Source organism: Rattus norvegicus, chromosome 8 (assembly GCF_021556685.1).
Source record: "Rattus norvegicus strain SHRSP/BbbUtx chromosome 8, alternate assembly SHRSP_T2T, whole genome shotgun sequence".
Classification (NCBI taxonomy): domain Eukaryota; kingdom Metazoa; phylum Chordata; class Mammalia; order Rodentia; family Muridae; genus Rattus; species Rattus norvegicus.
This window is the reverse complement of record NC_141541.1, coordinates 65,279,534-65,295,343: the sequence shown is the minus strand read 5'-3', so window position 1 is coordinate 65,295,343 and position 15,810 is coordinate 65,279,534. Positions and strand designations below refer to the sequence as shown.

The window sequence follows — 15,810 nt, the reverse complement described above, 5'->3', positions numbered from 1 at the left end:
ACAACTTGAGCATATCAGATCTTAAAGCCAGCCCTGCAGTGACACACTTTCCCCATCAAGGCTACACCTCCTAATAGTGTTACTCCTTATGGGCCAAGCATTCAAACAAATGAGTCTCTGGGGGCCATACCTATTCAAACCACCACAAACACCATGCCTGATTTATATGGTGCAGGAACAAGCCCAGGACTCCATGCATGTCAGGCAAGCTCTCTACCAACTGAGCACAGCCCTAGCCCAGGGATGGGAGAGCAGGTGACATTCTGACCAGCCTGTCCATCACGTGCTCAACAGAAAGGCTGAGGACAGAATGGACAGTGTGTGTGCGGATAGGTGAGCTGGGGTGCCAGCTCTGTCTTGTGATCCTCTTGGCTCTGCCCTTCTGTGCAGTCCTTGTCTGTAGGCTTGCAGCAGGCAAGCGACACTGATGCCTGTGTGTAAGGCTGAGAAAAGCTTTTCCTTGCTATTGTTGCTAGGAAGAGAGGAATCCATGCCTGAACTCTTTGTTAGCAACAGGTTAGGTTAGGTGTTGCAAGCTGAGTATTCATATTCCCCTGTCCCCGCCAGCGGGGACCCAGTTATTCAGGATCCCGAAGAGGCTTTCTACCTGTGGGCCAAAATGGGGGTGAAGAGAAGAAGGAGACCAAGCAAAAGTTCTGTTGTCAAGGTCTCGTTTATTGGGATGAACGTTACAGCTTTTAAGGCTTTCAGGTAGGGGGAGTGACCTTTGTGAAATATGAAGGAGGGGGAGATGAGGGTATAGGCAGTGATAGCTGGAGGCAAAGAAGTCAGGCGATGAGGTCAGGTGGTGGAGACACTGGGTGTTGACTGAGGAGATAACTGGTATCTGCTCGAGCTGAGGCATCCCTTGAATGTTATACTCCTGTGCCGTAAATTCATGGGAGAGGCTTTATCCAACAATCTTAAGATTTATGGCAGTCATCTTCGGGGTGAGTCTCTGTGGCCAAACAGCCCAGAGTCACTTTGAACCATGCAGTCAAAAAGCGGCTAGGCCCAAATCCAATATGGCTCCGTGCATTCCCCAACTGTCTTAGGGTTTTACTGCTGTGAACACACGCCATGAGCAAGGCAAGTCTTCTAAGGATGACATTTAATTGGGGCTGGCTTACAGATTCAGAGGTTCAGTTCATTATCATCAAGGTGGGAGTATGGCAGCATCCAGGCAGGCATGGTGCAGGAGGAGCTGAAAGTTCTACATCTTCATCTGAAGGCTGCTCACAGAGTACTGACTTCCAGGAAGCTAGGATGTGGGTTTTAAAGCCCACACCCACAAAGCCATGCCTACTCCAACAGGGCCACACCTTCTAATAGTGCCCCTCCCTGGGCCAAGCATATACAAACCATAACACCAACACATTCTGAAGCTGCCTCTCTGTAGGTGCATCTAGGAAGGCCACGTGCAGAAAACAGGTGGCTGCTTACAAGCCAGGAAAACCCCTGCCAGAGAACCGAACCTGCATGCACCTGCATGTTTGACCTCCTGAACTCCGGAATTGAGAAATGTGTCTATTCAGTCCGGTGTTTGTTGTAGCAGCCCAAACTAAGACCCATAGTCTCCCAAGATGGGAGTAGGCTAGCCAGTTGCTCCTTGCAAAAAAGCTTTGAGGAAGCTGTCAAAAAAGCTAGCCAATCTCACTACCTGAAGGGAGATCTGACTCATGTATTACCAGCTGGGCTATAGAGTGAGACATTGTCTTTTTTAAAAAGTTAAGAAATGCCATGAAAAATTCCCAGACATGTCCATGTAGCTTCCCCCCAGGCAGCACCCCTCCTGTATCATCACAGGGTCCTGGGTGCTACTGCCTTTGCTCTTGGGACAGCACAGTGGAATTTTGTTATTCATTTGTTGCTTTGACCAGCCTAAGTGTTGTTTTGTTTTGGTTGGTCGGTTTTTTGTTTGTTTGTTTGTTTGCTTGCTTGCTTGCTTTTGGTTTTGTTTTGTTTTGTTTTTTGAGTCAGGGTCTGTGCAGCCCAGGCTGGCCAGGGACTCATTATATAGCCCAGGCTGGCTTCATATAATCCTTTGGCAAAGGGTCCAGATTGGGATTACCGGCATAAAGGACGCCTAGTGCCCCCTGAGCTTCTTGAGGATAGGAATTGCGCATCTGCATTTCTGAAGTCCTGGTGCTGAATATTCTCCCAACAGCTGCATGTGGGGTAAGTACTACACTAGTCGTTTGCTTTTGTTCCTTTTTGAGCTAGGGCTCGCTGTGTACCTCTGGCTCACCTGGAACTGGCCATAGAGGCCACGCTGGCGTCAGATTTGCTTCTGCTTGTCAGCACTCCCAGCTGCAATGCTGTTAAAGATGTTGGATGCAGCGGGATGCATTAGCCTGCTTCACGTTGGCACTCCAAAGTGCAGTCAGGAGTTTCAGGACTTCTAGGTCATCCACGGCAACATTCCGGCCTGTCTGTGTTACGTGAGACACCACCTTTAATTAGTCAATTAATTAATTAATTAACCTGGACATGGAGAGAAACCTGAGCAGTTAGAGCACTGGCTGTTTTATGAGAGGACCCAGGCTAGATTCCCAGCTCCCACAGGGCGGCTCCCAGCTGTCTGTCACTCTAGTTCCTGGGGATCCCATGTGTTCTGGCCCCCTGGGTCAGAACTGTATGCACACGGTGCACAAACATACATGTAGGTTCAGCACTCATATACATAAAGAATTGTTAGGAAGAAAGACTTTAAAAATACATGAGTCCGGGGTTGGGAATTTAGCTCAGTGGTAGAGCGCTTGCCTAGCAAGCACAAGGCCCTGGGTTCGGTCCTCAGCTCCAAAAAAAAAAAAAAAAAAAAACCCCAAAACATGAGTCCATAATGACAAGAAGGAACACCAACGCCTTAAAGCATACCAATATAGTTTGTCATATTGGACACAGTTACTGCACCAAAATCTTAGCCTAAAAACTGGTTAAAAGCACCATGTGTGGTGGCCCAGACCTTTAAACATGGCACTTGTTAAAGCTTTTAAGTAGAGATGGAATTTCTTCAGGGGTATTTTCTAAACACAAAGTAACACAACATATAGCACTTCTATCAAAGATGCTACAATCCAAGAAAGGAAACAAGGGGCTGGGAAGATGACCCAGTGGTTAAGAGCACTGACTGTTCTACCAGAGGTTCTGAGTTCAAATCCCAGCAACCATGTGGCTCACAGCCATCTGGAATGGGATCTGATGCCCTCTTCTGCTATGTTTGAAGACAGCTATAGTGTATTCATATATATACATAAAATAAATAAATAAACCTTAAAAGAGAAAGGAAGGAAGGAAGGAAGGAAGGAAGGAAGGAAGGAAGGAAGAAAACAACATAGAACTGGTCTTGAACTCCCTTAAAAAAAAAAAAATCTTAGCCAGTATTGGTGAATTACACCTTTAATCCCAGCACTCTGGAAGCAGAGGCAGGAAGGGTCAACCTGATCTACTTAATGAATTCCTGAACAGTCAGGGCTACACAGAGAGAGACATCGCCATCCACTCCACCCCCCATCAAAACAAAAAAACAAAGTCATAGTAAGGTGAAACTCATTGTAACAGAAATTGCAATGGTTGCTATGTGACTGCTGCTAGCTTACGACAGACACACTGCTGCACAGCTGTAATCCCAGCACTGGGAAGATGAAGACAGAGGATTAGTCCAGCTCTGGCCACACAAGTAAGTAGGATACAGGAGACATCAAAAAAGGAGTAGGAAGAGGGGGAGGAGGCAGTCGGCATTCTGTAACTGCTAACTAGACCGGAAGTGGGGAGCTAGGCCCATCATCCCAGCTGTTCCAGGGCATGAAATCCTGAAACAGGATTTTGGGCATGGTCATAGGGTCTCCCTGGGTCCATTGCCCACAATGGCTTCAGCCTCCAGCATGAAGAGCGAAGGGCTAAGGGGTGGTGGTCTCTAATCTAACCTCCCTGTAACCTTTTAGCCAGGCAAGTGGTTCACATCCCTAATCTCAGTACTTGAGAGACTGAGACAGGAGGATGGCAGGAGTTTGCACAAACTTACTAAAACTGTTGTCTTAAATCTTTTTTTAAAAGACTGGTGATATAGCTTAAAGGTAGAGAGTTTGAGCAGGGTTCAGGGACCCTGTGTTCAATCCTCACTACAAATAAACAAAAATTGTTCATTGTGGCAAATCATCAAAGGTTAGAAACCTTTGGATGAAATGTTGATTAGGGACTAGGGGGTCCCGTGAGATGGCTCAGTGGATCACTGCCCCCAAGTCTGGTGACCTGAGTATAATCTCTGAGGTCTACATAGAGAAGGGAAGAATGAACTCCAGAAAATTGTTCCCTGACCTTCACAGATACACACTCAGGGCCCCGCTCTCACTTGGTAAAAAGCAACTTTAAAATGTTAAGCTGGGACGCTGGGCAGCAGTGGCCACACCTTTAGTCTCAGGAGGCAGAGGTAGGAGGATCTCTATGAGTTGAGGCCAGCCTGGACAGATCAAGTTCCAGGACAGGCAGGGCTAACAGAGAGAAACCATGTCTGGAAAACCCAAAGAAAAGGAAAAAAAAAGTAAAGCTGGGTCTGGTAGTCCATACCATCAAGCCCAGCACTGCTGAAGCAGAGACAGGTGGAGCTCTGGGAGTTCAAAGCCAGGCCGATCTACAGAGCCAGGAAAGCCAGGGCTACATAGCAAGACCCTGTTTTTTGTTTGTTTTTTTGTTTTGTTTTGTTTTTGGAAAGCCAGGGTTACATAGTAAGACCCTGTGTTTTGTTTTTTAAGATTTTTAAAATGTTGATATGAAAGTGGATATTTGCATGGTGGTGAAGAAACAATCATGCGTATACCCAGATGTTCTCTGGGGGGAACTGCATAAACAAAGTGGCTTGTCAACACAGGAGAATATTTGGTTTTCAAAAAGAATGAGCTACCGAGAATAACTGCATGGGCAAATTTGGGAGCAGAAGATAAAATATACTCCCTGGTTTGTGACAAGAACAGTTAACACGGGCCAGCAAGATGGCTCAGGGGTAAAGGCGTTTGCTTTCTGATCCTGGAAACCTATGTTTGGTTTGTTTTGTTTTGTTTTGTTTTTTAAAAGCAGGATATAGGGCTGGAGAGATGGCTCAGCGGTTAAGAGCACTGACTGCTCTTCCAGAGTCCCTGAGTTCAATTCCCAGCAACCACATGGTGGCTCACAACCATCTGTAATGAGATCCAGTGCCCTCTTCTGGTGTGTCTGAAGACAGCTACAGTGTACTTACATATAATAAATAAATAAATCTTAAAAAAAAAAAAAAAAAGCAGGCTGTGGTAGCAAGCATCTATAACCCCAGCACTCAAAATGGGAGGTTCAGGCAGGTGAATTGTCCAGAAACTCTGGGGTAGCTATCCTGAAGTACAGAACAATAGCATAGAAAGAGAGGCTGCTTCAACTGGCAGGAGAGACCTGATTCCTGCAAGGGATGCCCTGGCCTCCACATATGCACCGGTGTCTGCGAACGCCCCCATCATATACACGGCACGACGATAATAAAAAGAATTCAACACAAGAGCCATCCCACTAAAGCTTTGTTGTACAAGAGTGTTAGCTACAGATGACGTGCTGCCCTGGCTCATCTTTGCAACTGAAACTTTATTTCTACTATCGACTTCCTCTCCCTCCCTTCTACGGTCATTCTCCTTACTCTGTTTGTGTGTTTAATTAATGTGGACCTCTCACATAAATGAAGTCTCAGGGTTTGCCCTTCTGTGAGTCTCCTCAAAATTACCTATGCTGCTGCCTGAGGCAGGCAGTGAACAATATTCCACTCTGGTTATATCCATGTGCTGTGATTCTTAAGACTTATTTTTACTACCTTCCCTTCCCACCCCATGTGTGTGTGAGCTTGCTAGTTCATGCTTGAACATGTGAGTACAGCTGCCTGGTGAGATGGGGAGTTTCAGATTCCCTTGGAGCCGAGGTTATGAGCTACCATATATGTGTGCTTGGTCATGGTCTTCTGTCATTGTTGCAGGATATTTGATCACACTGTGAAGCCTGAGATTGTGTTGTTTACTGAAAAAGCCTGTTTCTAGTTGTATGGTGGCTCAGTCCTTAGTACACAGCTTTAATCCCTCTGGCTGGACTACAGACACACCCTTAGTACACATCCTTAATCCCAAACAATAAGAGTAAAGTTAGTTTGTAGAAGGAAGTACTCATGTTTGAAAGGATTGAAAAAATAAGTTTCATAGATGCAAGAAACAAAGCTGTAAGAACGGAGTTCTGGGAATACAGGAGCAAGGTCTTGGAGGTCAGAGTGACCAGGCTTAATGGAAACTAGCCAAAACAAAAACAATTGTTCCCCCTACTCCTCCCTGATGTAGATTCCAAGAACGACCACAAGATGATATCCTGACCCTGCCCAACCACCCAGTTCACCCCTCCCCACCCACCAATGGATGTGCCAACTTAGCCCTTTCCCAAGGATTCTCCATGGCCAGGTGTAGGGCTGGATGAGGAAAGTGACCAACTGAGCCAAGAATAGCCCCTTGAGCAGGCCAGTCAGTACCTGACCAGATCCTTTGCCCTGTGTACCACCAATGAGAATGGGCCAGCTAACCCTGTTGCTGAAGTCTGCCCTCTGTTTTTTTTCCGGAGCTGAGGACCGAACCCAGGACCTTGCGCTTGCTAGGCAAGCACTCTACCACTGAGCTAAATCCCCAACCCTTTTTTTAAAAAAAGATTTTATTTATTTACTGTATGTATGTGTGTACACTGTAGCTGTCTTCAGACACACCAGAAGAGGTCATCGGATCCCATTACAGATGGTTGTGAGCCACCATGTGGTTGCTGGGAATTGAACCTCTGGAAGAGCACTCAGTGCTCTGACCCACTGAGCCATCTCTCCAGCCCCGAAGTCTGCCCTCTGTAAGGGATAAAAGTTGTGTGCTTTTTGGGTTCGGGGTTGCCTCTCCCTGCGTGGAGGATTAAAAAACTTTATACCCTCATGCTATTGCAGTGGTCACTTTGTCAGTCTGTGCTCTGTGGGTGGCGCTCCTGAGGTAGGGCCATTTCGGGGGGGGGGGGTCTTACAACAGGATGTCTAATTGAGTGGCAGACAAAGTGATGAATCAGAGAAAGATTTGACGGAATAGAACATTCCCAGCTCTCATGAGGAGACAGAGGAAAGGGAAGCTACTTAAGAGGCAGTGCAGAGAGAGCAGGAGGCAACCTTTTGAACTTTTGAAAGTTGTACAGTTGTACAAAGACAGGTTGCAGAGAGAGAACAAACTAGACACAGGCGAAGACAGAATGAGCCAGAGAATGAGAAGGCGCCAGAGGATTAGAACAGATCGCCAGAGTTAATCTGAGGCCAAGCAGAGCAACTCAGTAAGAAACTGAGAGAAGCCAGGTTGAATCAGTCATCTTGGAGAGGAGTTTGAGCTAGAACATCTGAGTCCAATCAGTTGGCCAGAGACCAGAAAGAACTAGAAAGGGTGAGAAGTCTCAGAGGCTGAAAACATTCTAGGCTTAGATTAGATGGTACGGAGCCTAGAAGCTTCCAGAACTAAGCCTAGGTTAGCAGACAGAGGCAGTGAGCATCAGAAGAATAAAAGTTACTTTTCCATGCCATGGCGAGAGAAAAACAACTAAACCCACTATGCTTGGCATGAGTAGGAGAAGAGCAGCGAGTGCTTTAACCACTGAGCTATCGCTCCAGCCCCAAGAGATGTGTTTTAAACTATGTATCGGACTGGAGTCATAGCTCAGCGGTTAAGAGCACTCACTGCTCTTCCAGAGGCCCTGAGTTCAATTCCCAGCAACCACATGGTGGCTCACAACCATCTGTAATGGAATCTGATGCCCTCTTCTGGTGTGTCTGAAGACAGTTACAGTGTACTCACATAAAATGGATAAATAAATCTTTAAAAAAAATGTAAACTATGTATCATTCGTGGGTGTGTACTGAGGTGGTTTCCTCTTTAGGGCTGCTGTGAGTGTGGGAGCAGCTGTGTAATTACCAGGTTTTGTCACTCTCCACCTGGGGTGGCAGCACACACCTTTAATCCCAGCACAGGCAGGTGGATCCCTGAGTTTGAAGCCAGCCTGATTTACAGAGCAAGTTTCAGGTCAGCTAGGGCTATATAATGAGACCCTGTCTCAAAAAACAGAAAAAAAAACCAAAACAACAGAAAAACAAACAAAAACCCCTCATACGTCAGGTCTGGAGAGAGAGCTCTTTCGGAAGACCGGATTGATTTTGGCTCCCAGCACCATATGGTGGAGCACAACAACCTATAATTCTGGCTCCAGGGATCTGATTCCCTTCTCTAGACTCAGAGCGCACCAGACAGGTATACAGATCACACACACACACACACACACACACACACACACACACACACACACACACACATACATGTAGCCAAACACATACATGAAATAAAAAGAAATAAAGTCTTTTTTAAAAAAATCATACTCTAGCCAGGCATAGCAGTTGTCCTGTTTTCTATTTCTTTGACAAAACACCACGACCAAGGAAAGATAGAGGAGTTTATGGGGCTTAAAGTTTCAGTGGGTGAGTATGTGGCCACCATGGCCAGGAGCAGGGCACCTGGAAAGCAGGCATGGTGCTGGCAACAGCTAAGAGCTAACATGTAGAGACACAAGGAGGAGGTAGGGGCTGAGGCTGACTGGGAATGGTTTATGCTTTTGAAACTTCAAAAATCCATCCCCACCTTTTGTAAGGCCACACCACCTAATCCTTCCCAATCAGTTCCTCCAAGTGGGGGCCAAGTATTCAAAAAATACAAGCCCTATGGAGGCCACTCTCACTCAAACCACAACCGTGGCCCATACCTGTAACCCCAGTTTTCACTGAGGATGCAGAAGAGAGAGGAAAAGGGTAAGTTGGGGGCCAGTCTGAGTTCCAGGCCTATGAGGAATACATAGCAAGACGCTTTCTTTAACCTTCCTCTCCTAAAAACAAAACAAAAAATAAGTAAAAGAAGTGAATAAATGGGCGGTTGGAGGAGCCAGAAAAATGGTGTGTAAAGGGTGAACCATGGCACAAGGCACCCTGAAGAGGAGCGAGAAAAATAATAGTGTGTAAAAGGGTGGGTCACGGCTGTTGGTCGGCACAAAGCACCCTGAAGAGGTTTTCTTTCTCGTTTATACTTTAATAATGCTGCTTCCACCTCCCAGGGACTTTTGAGGCTCAGCCCTACCAATATTTCTCTCTCCTCTTGTCCTCACCTAACATACCCACCACCACACACCCCTGCTGCAGCCACACAGGCCTTCCTCAGCTTCTGCTCCTGCACTTTGATTTGATCCCTTGTGCCTGGTAAAAGGTATCTTGTCTACACTTTTTTTTTTCTTTTTTGCCTGAGGTTGTGACAGTCAGACCGAACTTTTGTGCCCAACTCCTGACTTTACCTAAACGCCTCCCCAGAGAGAAACCCCTGTGTTATTGCCGGATGCACCCCCACTCCCACCCCCACAGGCGGTGATAAAGTTGTTTATATGTTACATCTGACTGCTCACTGACACGGCCATCTTGGGTCCCCAGGGATTGTTTATCACGCATCTGTGTATGTATGTCTTGCATATACCGCTGCATGTGGCTCTACACAGTCATTGCCATTTCCGGCTGCTGGTGTCAATCCTGGCTAGGTTAACTGGTGACTTCAACTGCAGACGCAGCTGCGACTCCTGGCACCAGTTCTGACCGAGGCTCTGCTCACCGTAAGACGGGTTCTTTCGGTCACGATCGGGTTCTTCCTCCGGGTCACGCGACGTCTCCAAAGCTTGCCCAACACCCGGGATTTTCACAACTAAGGAACTCCATTCCATACTACGCCGCCTGCCTGAGGAACTACACTTCCCAGCAGGTATCAGGACGGTTTTGTCCTTTCCCAGCGTGCTCTGAAGTTTGGCAGGCGACTGGGATTAACCCCTTACTGATGCTGCCCCCCGGTTGAGCAGCAACCGGAGCAGGTATCCAGCTTTGATGGGGCGGTTCGGGTCCTTCACTAGAGCTGAAGATCTAAAGGATCTGGGAGTCCGGGAAAGAGAGAAAACCCCAAATTTTGTTGGGAGTGTGTGTGCTATCGTACACCTCGCAAAACTAAAACTCTGTAGGTTTTCCGCAAACCGAACCCTTTTTTGGTGCCAAGCCGCGCAAAGCGTCTGCTTTAGATAAACCTTCGCCTCAGATCGAAGCGGGGTGGGGGATGAGGGCAAAGAGCCAGAGCCCCGTCCTTCCTGGGACCCCTGGGGTCTATGAGAACTGGGCTGAGCACTGATGGAGCAGTCCCTCCTCCTGGTTCTGCTTCCTGTCCTGACTAGAAGGCAGCTGGAAGAGAGCCTCTGTTCTGGCTGGGTGGCAGGCTAGGTCAATCCCATTGGCCCAACACACATTTGAGTTTCTACCTCCATGGATGCTAGACAGACTCAGGGCCAGATTAAGCTCTGGTTGATGAATGATGAGAGCTTTGCCTCTGGAGTGCCAACAGGTAGAGGCCAGAACAGATGCTGAGAAGTTTTGAACTTTGGGAGCTCCTAAGTCAAGGGAGAAAGAAAGCCCCTTTCAAACTTCCTACTGTATGCGGGATGGAGGCACAGTAGGGGCAAAGGCCAGGAGATGGCGAGGAACAGGTTTGTAGGTGGGTAGGGGAGCTTGGAGGACACAAGATAATAGGCTCCAGCAAGGATCTGAACTGTATTCTTTTTTTTTTTTTTTTTTTTTCTTTTTTTCGGAGCTGGGGACCGAACCCAGGGCCACCCAGGGCCTTGCGCTTGCTAGGCAAGCGCTCTACCACTGAGCTAAATCCCCAACCCCCTGAACTGTATTCTAAAGCAAGGTGTGGAGGCCATGGAAGGACAGCATTAGTGAGCAAGACAGCCACGCTGAGTCCCAACTTCAGCTTCCCAGGGCCCAGTAGCTTGGATGGGTGACCAGGCCACCATTTCTTTGCCTATCCTTTCTGACCCTGCGTCTTCGACTTTTCCTCTGTAAAAACTTGGTGATAATTCCTTCTCAACAAGACATCTTCTGGCACAACCTTGTCCTCTTCCTACCACAGGGCCCAGCCATTCCTCCTTCAGAATGCCGGAGGGCCCAGAGCTGCACCTGGCCAGCCACTTTGTGAATGAGATATGTAAAGGGCTGGTATTCGGTGGGTGTGTGGAGAAGTCCTCTGTCAGCCGAAACCCGGAGGTGCCCTTTGAGAGCAGTGCCTACCACATCTCAGCTTTAGCCCGAGGCAAGGAGCTGCGCTTGACATTGAGCCCCCTGCCTGGGTCCCATCCCCCTCAGAAACCACTGTCCCTTGTCTTCCGCTTTGGTATGTCTGGATCCTTCCAGCTGGTACCCGCAGAAGCACTGCCGCGCCACGCCCATCTACGTTTCTATACGGCCCCACCTGCCCCCCGGCTTGCCCTTTGCTTCGTAGACATCCGCCGCTTTGGCCACTGGGACCCTGGAGGTGAATGGCAGCCAGGCCGCGGACCCTGTGTCTTGTTGGAGTATGAACGGTTCAGGTAGGACTGCGTATGTGGAGTACCAGACCAATAAGAAATAAATCCCAGCCTCTTAAGCCTCAGTCCCTCATCTATTGAGATGGTGTCAGGGCAGGCAAAACTGTGAGAGGGCGGTCCAAAGGATGGAGACCAGCGGAAGGTCTGAGGACAAAGAAACATTTCGCATTAGACCTGCGCCCGCAGCCCAGCAGGCTATCAAGGAAGGCCCGAGGCTTTCATAGTACTTAAGAAACACACCTGCGCAGTGGGGGAGAGGATAGCCTAGTGACTGAGTTTCTAAGTCAGGTTTTGGTTCTCTGACCTGGCTGCTTACCTGTCTATGCTCTGGAGTTTCCTCTGTGACTGTCCCTGTCATCAGAACTTGCCTCTAAAGAGGCAATAAGAGTATCTGCTGTGAGACAGGCTCTGTAGGGGACAGCAGTGGGCAAAGCAAACACGAGATTCCTTCGTTCACCAACTAATGATGCGCAGGTAAGATGGGGCCAGGAGGCTTTGACCAAGCACAGGCGGCATGGCCACTCTAAGGAAGTGACCTTTAGGTTGGGATTTGGCTGATGGAAACTGAGCCAGCTGTTTCAATCTTGGAGGAAAGCCTTGCTGGCCAGAACTTGAGGGGTGCAGGCCTAGAGTCGACCTGGCACATTCTCATTTTCCTCCCTGGGAATAATAGATGGTGTGCCTCAGAGGAGCCCTAGACTTGGTCACATCTCTGGTGTCACAGAAGCACTTGACTCCTGGCTTGCCTAAAGGCCTGGGTTACTGTTTTTTGGTCTTTTCTGGGAAGTTGAGGACCATAGGCTGCTTGGCTGCTGGTTCAGTTGAGTCTCTTGATAGACTCAAAGCTGTTTCCATAGTCCACCAGCTGGGTGCCTTGGGGATGGAGGTCAGAACCGCAGTGAAGCTTCCTTTTCTCTCTCTCTCTCTCTCTCTCTCTCTCTCTCTCTCTCTCTTTCTTTCTTCCTTCCTTCTTTTTTCTTCCTTCCTTCCTTCCTTCCTTCCTTTCTCTTTCTCTTTCTTTTTTAAAAAATCTTAGGATTCATCACAGTCACGCCCAACACCTGCTAGTCCTTCATACTTTGAGAAGGTGGGGGCAGGCTGAGACCGGACTTCATTCTATTCCAGGATGGCTTGGCATTTGCTACATCCTCAGGGCAGTAGGGGTACTGTCTCAGTCTTCCCAGTGTTAGGATTACTGGGCTGCCACCATGCCTTGGTACTTCACACCATCCGTGTGTGTGTGTGTGTGTGTGTGTGTGTGTGTGTGTGTGTGTGTGTGTGCAGGGTCTTTTTTTATAGCCCTGCCTGGCCCCAAACTTCTATTCTTCTGTCTCGGCCTCCCAGTGTTAGGATTTACAGGTGAAAACCACCATGACTGAACAAGTTTTTGATTTTTTAAAAATAAACTTAATCCTGGGTTTTTCCCATTTAACAAATAGAAAAACTGAGGCTCCAGCTCCCCAAACAGTACTGAGACCAGAGGGAGCTGGGATGGTTTCTTCTTGCACTCAGGAACAGACTCCCCATCCCTTCTTCCCTATCCTGGGAGGTGGGATGGGTCTCATGCATCCAGTCTATGTCCCTCCAGAGAGAACGTGCTTCGGAACCTATCGGACAAAGCCTTTGACCGGCCCATCTGCGAGGCCTTGTTGGACCAGAGGTTCTTCAATGGAATCGGCAACTATCTGCGGGCAGAGATCTTGTATCGGTCAGCAGGCAGGCTATGGGTACAATGGCTGGGGTGGGACACGGGTGACCACATCACTACTTAGCCTGGGTCCTCCCCACCACTCCAGGCTGAAGATCCCCCCTTTTGAGAAGGCCCGTACAGTTCTAGAGGCCCTGCAACAGTGCCGGCTGGTGAGGACAGTGTGCACGCTCATGTGTGCTGGCTCTCCTGCTAGAGTGGGTGGCAAGGGTGATGGGTAATGTGTCTACCTTAGCTCACCATGTGTGTGGAGTGGGTGCCACCCACATTAAAGGGCTTGCCAAGCTTAGAGACGTCTACTGCCTTCAGTGTGAGAGGCATGGGAGGCAGGGTGAGTACCCTGTGTTGACCCCTTGTTTCTGCTCATACATACCCCCTTCAGAGCCCAGAGCTGACCCTGAGCCAGAAGGTCAAGGCCAAACTGCAGAACCCAGACCTGCTGGAACTGTGTCACTTGGTGCCCAAGGAAGTGGTTCAGCTGGGTGAGGCCTGGGGAGGTCAAGATGGCCGGTGGTCTCTGCTTTAGCCTCTGTGAGATGCTGGACAGCTGTCCTGGACCGAGGGATGGGAGTTTGTTTAACAGGCCAGGTCTCTTGGCAAGTTTCCACTTTCTACCAGCCCCCATGCAGCAGGTGGGGCAAGAGTCACCCTTGCTGATGGAGAGGCCAGGACCAAGAGAGGGAGGACACAGGCCTAGTCACAGTGGGAGGAGGCAGTGTGGCCTGACTTTGTCTATCAGTTTCTTTCTTTCTTTCTTTTTTTTTTTTTTTTTTTTCTTTTTTTTTCTTTTTTTTTTTTTTTGGAGCTGGGGACCGAACCCAGGGCCTTGCACTTGCTAGGCAAGCACTCTACCACTGAGCTAAATCCCCAACCCCTGTCTATCAGTTTCTTTAGCTGAGACCCGAATCAGGTTGAACCAGGCTCTCTGTTCCTCCCACCTCACAAGACCCGTTCACCTCTGACCAAGTTCCTCTGTCTCTCAGGGGGCAAAGGCTATGGGCCAGAGCGTGGAGAGGAAGATTTTGCTGCCTTTCGAGCCTGGCTTCGGTGCTATGCTGTGCCAGGCATGAGCTCCCTGAGAGACCGGCATGGCCGTACCATTTGGTTCCAGGTTCGAGCCCTGTATTCACATTGGCAAATGGAGACCCCAGGGAAGCTGGTGGGGTAGAGACCTCCCATGAAGCTGGTGGGAAAACAAGGTAGAGAAGCTAGAGGTCTGAGTCACATAGAGATGAGTAAGGGTATGGCCTTGCCATTCCAAGGAAAACTGCCCCTTCACCAGACCAGGTTGACTCAAGTTGTCCCCATTCTATTTTAGGGTGATCCTGGACCCTTGGCACCCAAAGGTAAGTAGCTCATAATGTAAGAGATAAAGAGCTGAGAAAACCATGGGCCTTGGATACTCATTCTCCCATCCCTCTCCAACCGTGGGATCACCCAGCAGTAATAGTCTGAGGGGCTGAAGCCCTAGGACTCGCTAGCTCCAGTAGAACATTCTACAGGGGGCAGATCCCGAAAAAAGAAGTCACAGGAAACACAGCTGGAGGCTGAGGACAGAAAAGAGGTATGACTTGCTCCTGCCCATTGGGGCCTAGTCAGGCATGTCAGTGGTGGGTCCTAACTGCTAGGAAGCAGTGAACTGCTAGGAGGAAAACCCAGGAAGGACCATCTTCTCCATCCAGGACCCTCCAAGCAAGTCCATTTCCAGGACTCAGAGGGCCAGGAAGCACTGTCCTAAGAATGTACCTCAACAGTCTGAAGGGGCCAGCCTCCCACAAAACCTGGAAACCCCTGCAGTCCCTGAGAAAGGAAAGAGAAGGGGGAGACGGGCGAGCACAGGTGAGCTGTTTGCAGCATCCTCCTTGAGCTGGGAAGAAAGAGCCAGGGAGTGGCTCATCAGGGAGGATGGGAGGTAAGGCAGGGCCAACAGGGGGAGGACACAAAGCCACTGCCTCACCTGCCCTCCCCACAGGCCGCCACAGAGGACCAAAGAGTAAGCCTGATACTCAACCCAGGGAGGCTGGGGAGATTTCAGCCTCATAGGTAGAGGTATCCTTCCCTGATGACTTGCTATCAATCTAGGGGAATGTCTGAATCCCTAGAACCAGTATTTGTAGGGCTACATGCCCTGGGCCCTGTGATTTTTTTCCTGCACAACTGTTGTCTGAGGTGGGGTCTCCTGTGTCCTATCCTTGAATCCATATGTACCTGAAGATGACATTGAACTCCTCCTGTTTGATCTTCCTGCTTCGTTTCCATGGTCACTGGGATTTGCAGGTGTGAGCTGAGCCACCACACCCTGCTGATTTGCTACCGTTTATTTTCTCAAGACAAGGGTTTCTCTGTGTAGCCCTGGCTGTCCTAGAACTCATGCTGTAGACCAAGCTGGCCTCAAGCTCTGAGATCTGCCTGCTTCTGCCTCCCAAAGTGTTGGAAATGTATGCTATCCCAAGTGAAAACCATTATCAAATTAATAAATTTGAACTTCTCAGTGCTTCTTGGGCTGGCTACATATATACCGTATGAGAAAGCCAGGCTGGAAAGGCTGTCTGCATGGCTCTATTTATATATGTAACTCCCTGCCTCCCTGCCTCCCCCACATATAC

The 15,810-nt window shown here is 48.8% G+C and overlaps 1 protein-coding gene and 1 long non-coding RNA gene across 11 annotated transcripts; one reads left to right on the top strand and one right to left on the bottom strand.

Moving 5' to 3' along the window:
- Positions 1 to 654: 654 nt before the first annotated feature.
- Positions 655 to 9,836, bottom strand: LOC148004150 (uncharacterized). Of its 2 annotated transcripts, XR_015627704.1 has the most exons (3): positions 9,702 to 9,836; positions 2,249 to 2,453; positions 655 to 958 (listed from the first exon to the last, which is right to left on the bottom strand). It is a non-coding gene; the product is annotated as an uncharacterized LOC148004150 (long non-coding RNA). The 2 variants fall into 2 exon arrangements; XR_015627703.1 differs by lacking the exon at positions 655 to 958 and having other exon boundaries at positions 1,942 to 2,432.
- On the top strand, positions 9,594 to 15,698 carry Neil1 (nei-like DNA glycosylase 1). Of its 9 annotated transcripts, none has more exons than NM_001436537.1 (10): positions 9,619 to 9,702; positions 11,043 to 11,499; positions 13,085 to 13,204; positions 13,293 to 13,356; positions 13,587 to 13,686; positions 14,188 to 14,315; positions 14,523 to 14,550; positions 14,707 to 14,768; positions 14,887 to 15,043; positions 15,177 to 15,698. In NM_001436537.1, exons 2-10 carry the CDS (start codon positions 11,066 to 11,068, stop codon positions 15,245 to 15,247), a joined length of 1,164 nt encoding a protein of 387 aa, NP_001423466.1. In that variant the 5' UTR covers positions 9,619 to 9,702; positions 11,043 to 11,065; the 3' UTR covers positions 15,248 to 15,698.
- The last annotated feature ends 112 nt before the right edge of the window (positions 15,699 to 15,810 follow it).

Excerpts from the sequence above, each read along its gene's own strand:
- Neil1 (XM_087563105.1), top strand. The coding sequence starts at position 11,066 with ATGCCGGAGGGCCCAGAGCTGCACCTGGCCAGCCACTTTGTGAATGAG. Across the intron at positions 13,205-13,292 it reads CGGGCAGAGATCTTGTATCG|GCTGAAGATCCCCCCTTTTG; the intron begins GTCAGCAGGCAG and ends CCACCACTCCAG. Across the intron at positions 14,769-14,886 it reads AGGCTGAGGACAGAAAAGAG|GACCCTCCAAGCAAGTCCAT; the intron begins GTATGACTTGCT and ends TTCTCCATCCAG.